This window comes from Palaemon carinicauda, chromosome 12, assembly GCF_036898095.1.
Source record: "Palaemon carinicauda isolate YSFRI2023 chromosome 12, ASM3689809v2, whole genome shotgun sequence".
Lineage (NCBI taxonomy): Eukaryota > Metazoa > Arthropoda > Malacostraca > Decapoda > Palaemonidae > Palaemon > Palaemon carinicauda.
The window spans coordinates 71,963,304-71,971,887 of record NC_090736.1 but is presented as its reverse complement, the minus strand read 5'-3'; the positions used below and the strand labels follow the sequence as shown (position 1 = coordinate 71,971,887).

The window sequence follows — 8,584 nt, the reverse complement described above, 5'->3', positions numbered from 1 at the left end:
GACTAGATCAAATAGCTACGGGCTCAATGCAGACCTCTGATATGGTCCCACATATACTGGAAATTTTTTGTTAGGCTCCTGAAGTAGTAATCGACTGTATGCCAATAAAGACCATATGTAATCCTTTCTGTTTCTCCCGATGTTTTTCTATCATCTGCCTCAAAGCAAATATTGTATTTACAGTCCCTCTTCCAGGTATGAATCCAAATGGTTTCTCACCAATTGTTGTTTCATCGCTGAGTCTCTTTTCAATAATATTCTTACATATCTTCATAGTTTGGCTTATCAACTTTATGCCTCTGTAGTTGCCACATTCTTTGATGTCTCCCTTCCCCTTATAGATGGGGAAAATTAAGCTTCCTCTCCATCCCTCTGTCATCTTTTCCTGATTGAAGATCTTTTGCATCAGTTACCACAAGATATCTATGCTTTCCTCTCAAGGACTCTTCCAGCCTCTACTGGTATATTATCCTGTCCTGCAATTTTACTATGTTTTATCTTCTTTACTGCTTGCTCTACTTCTCTTCTAGTCACTCGTATGGTAACTGCCTCGTTTGGGAGTCCATCTTCAAATACTGTTCTTGGGTTCTCCTTATTCAATAGTCTCTCAAAATAAGTTTCCCTCCTTTTAATTTCATTCTCTTCTGCTCGAACTATACCATAGTTATCTTTTATTTGCCTTATCTGCGTCAGGTCTTTAGATGCTGTATCTCGGGCCCTAGCAATTCCAAATATTTTCTTTTCTCCTTCTGTTGTTTCCATCTCTTTATAGACTTCATTCAATGTCTCTGCCTTCGCCATTGCTACCGCTCTAATTGCTCTTTTCTTTGCCTGCTTATAGTTTTCTTTATCCTGCTGTTGTCCTGATAGATCTGCCTTCTTCTTGGCTTCTTTCTTTGTTTTTACCCGTTCTTGCACCTCATCTTTCCACTACCACGAATTTTTATCGTTTGAGGTTCTTCTTTCTGATGACTTTCCAAGTACTTCACCACCGATCCTTAGAATCACTTTACTATTCCGGGTCCACCATTCTTGTATATCCTCATGTAAACTTAGTGCTTCTAGTACTCTTTCCTTAAACAAGACTTTAAGTTTTGCCTCTTCCAATTTCCACCACTTAATCTTTGGGTCTATTCTCGTCTTTTTATTTCTCCTACAATAGTATTCTGCAATCAATTACCACTAACCTGTGTTGCACTACTACACTCTCCCCATTTATCACCTTGCAATTTCTAACATCCGTCAGATAGTCTCTTACAAAGCAGCAAATCTATATGGCTCTTCCTGCCACCGCTACTGTAAATAACCAGTCTGTTAATATTTTTCTTAAAGAAGGTGTTGATAATTGCTAGGTCAAAAGACACTGCAAAATCAATCACTCTTTCTCCCCTATCATTTCTCTCACCCACACCCCAACCTCCATGCACTTTCTCTATCCCTTCCCTACTAATTCCCAAGTGGCCATTCAGATCTCCTCCTCCTTCCCTTGCAGGAATTATTCTAAGCTCCTGGTCCATATCCTCCCAGAATTTATCCTTATCCTCCTCTGTATATCCAGTTTGCCGGGCATAGTCACACACTATATTGACTATTGTTGCTCCCAATCCCAGCTTTAAACTCATAATTCTGTAATTTTTCCTATTCACTCCAATCGAACTTTTCTTCAAATATTTTGATATTATTCCTACACCATTTCTTCCTTTCATATTTGCTCCACTGTAATAAAATTTACAAACTTCGCTTATTTCTCTTGCCTTATTTCCCTCCCACATGGTCTCCTGCACACACAGCACTCCAATTTTCTTTCTCTCCATGAGGACAACCAGCTCTCGCCCATTTCCAGTCATTGTCCACACATTCAGAGTTGCTACTCTCATACTCTCCTCAGATATTTTCCTCTAAGCTTGCCTCTTTAACCCAGCCCAACCATGACTGGGTAGCCCTGGCCGATTTTTCGGAGGGTTCAGGAAAGGCCCCAACGCATCGCCTACAGGAAACGCCCTAACATTAATTCTAATCTCACAACCTCCTTTGGCCATAAAGGTTTTGGCTAATTTTTCATTGTTGGATGCCCTTCTGACGCCAGACCTTTCCATTTACCTAGGCTTGGGAGCAGCACCAAGTTGAGGCTGCCTTGTGTCCTTACATTGGCAGGGTTATATATATATATATATATATATATATATATATATATATATATATATATATATATATATATATAAATATATATATATATATATATATATATATATATATATATATATATATATATATATATATATATATATATATATATATATATATATATATACCAAGGCACTTCCCCCAATTTTGGGGGGTAGCCGACATCAACAAATGAAACAAAAACAAAAAAGGGAACCTCTATTCTCTACGTTCCTCCCAGCCTAACAATGGACTCAACCGAGTTCAGCTGGTACTGCTAGGGTGCTACAGCCCACTCTCCCCCGTTATCCACCACAAATGAAGCTTCATAATGCTGAATCCCCTACTGCTGCTACCTCAGCGGTCATCTAAGGCACCGGAGGAAGCAGCAGGGCCTACGGGAACTGCGTCACAATCGCTCGCCATTCATTCCTATTTCTAGCACGCTCTCTTGCCTCTCTCACATCTATCCTCCTATCACCCAGAGCTACCTTCACTCCATCCATCCACCCAAACCTTGTCCTTCCTCTTTTACTTCTCCCATCAACTTTTGAATTCATCAACTTCTTTAGCAGACAGCCATTTTCCATTCTCTTAACATGGCCAAACCACCTCAACACATTCATATCCACTCTAGATGCTAACTCATTTCTTACACCCATTCTCACTCTCACCACTTCGTTCCTAACCCTATCTACTCGACATACCCAGCCATACTCCTTAGACACTTCATCTCAAACACATTCAATTTCTGTCTCTCCATCACTTTCATTCCCCACAACTCCGATCCATATATCACAGTTGGTACAATTACTTTCTCATATAGAACTCTCTTTACATTCATGCCAAACCCTCTATTTTTTACTACTTCCTTAACTGCCACAAACACTTTTCAACCTTCATTCACTCTCTGATGTACATCTGAATCCACTCCATCATTTGCTGCAACAACAGACCCCAAGTACTTAACTTGATCCACCTCCTCAAGTAACTCTCGATTCAACATGACATTCAACCTTACACCACCTTCCCTTCTCATACATCTGATAACCTTACTCTTACCCACATTAACTCTCAACTTCCTTCTCCCACACTCTTCAAAATTCTGTCACTAATCGGCCAAGCTTCTCTTCTGTGTCTGCAACCAGAACAGTATCATCCGCAAACAACAACTGATTTACCTCCCATTCATGGTCATTCTCGTCTACCAGTTTTAATCCTTGTCCAAGCACTCAAGCATTCACCTCTCTCACCACTCCATCAACATACAAGTTAAACAACCACGGCGACATCACACATCCCTGTCTCAGCCCCACTCTCACCAGAAACCAATCAAACTTCATTTCCTATCCTAGCACATGCTTTACTACCTTTGTAGAAACTTTTACTGCTTGCAACAACCTTCCACGAAGCCTATATAACCTCATCATATTCCACATTGCTTCCCTATCAATTCTATCATATCCAGACACATAAACGCAACCTACACCTCCTCACCTTTTGCTAAATATTTCTCGCATATGTGCCTTACTGTTAAAATCTGATTCATACAACACCTACTCTTTTAAAACCACCCTGTACTTCTAAGATGGCATTTTATGTTTTATCCTTTATCCTATTAATCATTACTCTACCATACACTTTTCCAACTACGCCTAACAAACTAATACCTATTTAATTACAACACTCATGCACATCTCCCTTACCCTTATATAAGGGTACAATACATGCACAAACCCAATCTACTGGTACCATTGACAACACAAAACACATATTAAACAATCTCACTAAATAATCCAGTACAGTCACACCCCCTTCCTTCAACATCTCAGCTCTCACACATCCATACTAGACACTTTTCCTACTCTCGTTTCATCTAGTGCTCTCCTCACTTCATCTATTGTAATCTCTCTCTCATTTTCATCTCCCATCACTGGCACCTCAACACCTGCAACAGCAATTATATGTGCCTCCCTATTATCCTCAGCACTCAGAAAACTTTCAAAATATTCCGCCCATCTTTTCCTTGCCTCCTCTCCTTTTAACAACCTTCCATTTCAATCTTCCACTGTCTCTTCAATTCTTGAGCCAGCCTTCCTTACTCTCTTCACTTCTTTCCAAAACTTCTTCTTATTCTCTTCATATGAATGACCCAATCCCTGACCCCACATCAGGTCAGCTGCCCTCTTTGCCTCACCTACCTTGCGCTTTACTTCCACATTTTTCTCTTTATATTTTTCATACTTCTCTATACTATTACTCTGCAGCCATTCTTCAAAAGCCCTCTTTTTCTCTTCCGCTTTTACCTTCACTCCTTCATTCCACCATTCACTGCCCTTCCTCATACTGCCTCCATCAACCTTCTTGCCACACACATTACATGCAATCCCAACAAAATTTTCTTTTACTAGTTTCCACTCCTCCTCTAAATTGCCAGTTTCTCTTACTTTCACTTTGTCATATGTCATTTTCAACCTTTCCTGATATTTACTTTTTATCCCCGGTTTTATTAGCTCTTCAACCCTCACTAGCTCCCTTTTACATCCACCTACTCTATTCCCCTACTCTTTTGCTACAATTAATTTTTCCTTCCACCAAAAAATGATCAGAAATACCGTTAGCCATACCCCTAAACACGTGCACGTATTTCAATCTTCCAAACATTCTTTTAGTTATCTACACATAATCCATTAATGCCCTTTCTACTAGTCTTCCATTTGCCACTCTTACCTATATATACTTATTTTTCTTTTTCTTTTTGAAAAAGCTATTACTTATCACCATCTCTTGCTCAACACACATATCTACCAGTCTTTCACCACTCTCATTTTCACCTGGTACGCCATACTTCCCAATGACACCTTCTACCTCTCTATCGCCCACTCTAGCATTTAAGTCACCCATGACAACTACATAATTCCTTCTACCCAGTCCTCCTACACACCTATTTCATTCATTCCAGAACTCATTCCGTCCTCCTTCGCTTTTCTCGCTACCTGGCCATACGCACTGCCAAACGCTCAACATTCCCTACCCAACTAACCCTTACCCACATTAACCTACATGATATCTCCTTCCATTCCACTACTTTAACTGTCATTCATTCACTCAGCAATAAAGCCACACCCTCTCTAGCTATTCCCCTTTAAATCCCAGACACTCTACCAGACATCACTTCACCCTTTCCTTTTATCTTTGTCTCACACAAGGCCAATACATCAATCCTTCAATTCCTAAACATACTTCCAATTTCACATCTTTTACTCTCTATCGTACTACATCCACGAACATTCAAGCACCCCAAAACTAGAGTGCTGGGAGCAGTCACTCTCCCTCCCGTTCCATCTCTTTTTCAATGTCTCAAAGGATGTAGATACAGGAGAGGGGGTTCCCGGCCCCCTCGTCCTGTCCCTTTTAGTCGCTTTTTACGACACGCAGGGATAAAGATGGCGCTATTATAATTGCATTTATGCCCCCGCACCCACGGGGGTCATGTATATATATATATATATATATATATATATATATATATATATATATATATATATATATATATATATATATATATATATATATATATATATATATATATATATATATATATATATATATACATTGATATATATATATATATATATATATATATATATATATATATATATATATATATATATATATATATATATATATACTGTACACACACATATATATATATATATATATATATATATATATATATATATATATATATATATATATATATATATATATATATGTATATATATATATATATATATATATATATATATATATATATATATATATATATATATATATATATATATATATATATATATATATATATATATATATATATATATACATATATATATATATATATATATATATATATATATATATATATATATATATATATATATCTATGTATATATATATATATATAAATATATATATATATATATATATATATATATATATATATATATATATATATATATATATATATATATATACATACACATATGAATATATATATATATATATATATATATATATATATATATATATATATATATATATATATATATATGTATATATATATATATATATATATATATATATATATATATATATATATATATATATATATATATATATATATATATATACATATATATATATATATATATATATATATATATATATATATATATATATATATATATATATATATATATATATATATATATATATTTATACATACACACATATATATATATATATATATATATATATTTATACATACACACATATATATATATATATATATATATATATATATATATATATATATATATATATATATATATATATATATATATATATATATATATATATATTTTTGGGCTCAAGCCATGTTGTCCTGATGGAAGTTCCTATAGGGTAGCTTCCTAGGGTATATTACAACTACGGCGATATTCCCAGAGAATTTACCTTAAGGTACCAGAATTCTAACTCCTGGAGCGAGTATCCCTCGTGAAAGGGATATCGCGACATATCAGAGGACGTATTCTAGACACGTCACATGGCAATCTACGACCTGAACAGAGATTTCGTCTCGTAGGAGGGAGATTGACGAGATACGAATTCGGGAAAGAGAAAGGGGAGCCGCTCCCAAGGCTTCCCTATCCCCCGGTTCGTATGCGTGCCTGGCGCCAATCCTGGTGCCATCTGCATTCCTTTTTGCGTAGCTTAACAACTCGGTGTTTTTTCCTGTTTTTCTCGCAAATCTTGGATTTATTCAGCTTTTCATGGCTTTTCCGTCTTCGTTGGCCTCGGATAAGTTGAGTATAGTGTCTGTTATGTATAAATGTAGGCTCTTGGTAAAATTTTGAGTGATTAATAGGATTAATCTTTGATACAAGAGCCGTAGCCTACCAGAGGTGTCCTGGACACTGTCACTCGCTAGGTATAAATTAGTTAGTCATAGTGACATTCCTGGTTGTTTTGCTTAATAAATTTTAGCTATTTAGCTTTACATAGGATTTCCTTTCGTGCTTAGTATTATTTGGCGAAGTATTTGCCATTCTGGCCTACGCTAGGCCATGTAGCCTAGTCGTTTGGTCCTAGTACTTAATGCATGATTTTGGTTTTTCCGAGTGTAATTAAAATTTTATTGAAGCTTTAGGCTATATTTTATACATTTTAGACTGTGTGGAATATTTCCAAGATTATATACGTGAGAGTTTCGATGAATTAGGTAATGGAGCCTTAGTATACTTTATCATACTCCCCGGTTGCTTTCTTTTCTTCGGAGAAGGTATGCAATCCCTTTCCCTCTGTTTAAGCCTTGGGCTTATCCCTAAGTGTTTTTTTCCGAATTTATTTTCGATAAAACTATACTAGGGTGTTACTGTACCTTCCTGTTCCAGCAAAGTCTGGTTCAAAGAGGGACAGAACAACAGAGTTTTTAGTCTGAGTCCGTGTTGTCTGGCTTGGGGCAGAGTCCCCCTCGCTGACCTAACACTTACAAAGGGAGCTTAGCTCCCTTAGGTGACTACCGAAGGTTTTTGTAAGTTATGATTCCTTCTTTTGTGATCGACCAGACTAAATCCTGTTGCTGTTCTCGGGGGAGGATAAAATCTTCCCTTGGGAGTAGCAACGCCTTCCTTGCTTTGGTGCTCTGGAAGCTGGCAAGTATTGCTGGCCCTTTCCCTTAGATCTCCCTTAGGCTAAGACAAAGTTCTTGGCTGCGGGTGATCTGTCACTAAAGCAAGGACGGCAGGACCCTCTTGTCCCTTCCCCCTCTATCTCAGTAATGGCCTAGCCATTACTGTACTGTACCTTGCCGGCCGGCAGAGCTGGCCGGCAGGGGTATTACTGTACTGTACGTCATTCTACTTCTGGACCTAGTATAGGTTGGGATGCGGAATTGACTAAGCCCATTGCCGGCCGGCAAGGGTCTTATTTTTTCGAGTGCTGCCCGGACCTCTCTTGGTCCCTCATCCATGCCTGCCGGCAGAGCCGGACGGCATTGGTCAAGGAAGCCTGAATTAAGTTTCTCCCCTTCCTTATATGCACTCTTTCGGTTGTGGGGCTTGGGGGGTTGTGTACACTCTTATCCCGGCATCCATTCTATTTTCTTCTAGTGCTGTACCTGTCCCGGCTGCCGGCCTATGAGGCCGGCAGCCGGGCAGGTGTAGTCTTCTGGTTCTTTTGCTGCCGGCTGGCATCGGTCTTGTACCTTTGCCGGCCGGCTTATGTCAGTCCCTGTCTGCCGGTCACCAAGAGTGTGGCCGGCAGCTGGGTACTACCTTGTGTAGTTGCTGGCCGGCAGTCATTGCCGGCCAACACTGGCTGTTGCTGGCCGGCAGCTGCTGCCGCCGGCACAGGCATTTGA

At 38.0% G+C, this 8,584-nt stretch overlaps 1 protein-coding gene across 1 annotated transcript; it reads right to left on the bottom strand.

The window, feature by feature from the left end:
• Positions 1-423: 423 nt before the first annotated feature.
• LOC137650890 (uncharacterized) lies at positions 424-1,622 on the bottom strand. The gene is made up of 2 exons (XM_068384037.1): positions 1,380-1,622; positions 424-930 (listed from the first exon to the last, which is right to left on the bottom strand). The coding sequence occupies exons 1-2, from the start codon at positions 1,620-1,622 to the stop codon at positions 424-426; spliced, it is 750 nt and encodes a 249-aa protein (XP_068240138.1).
• Between the last annotated feature and the right edge of the window lie 6,962 nt (positions 1,623-8,584).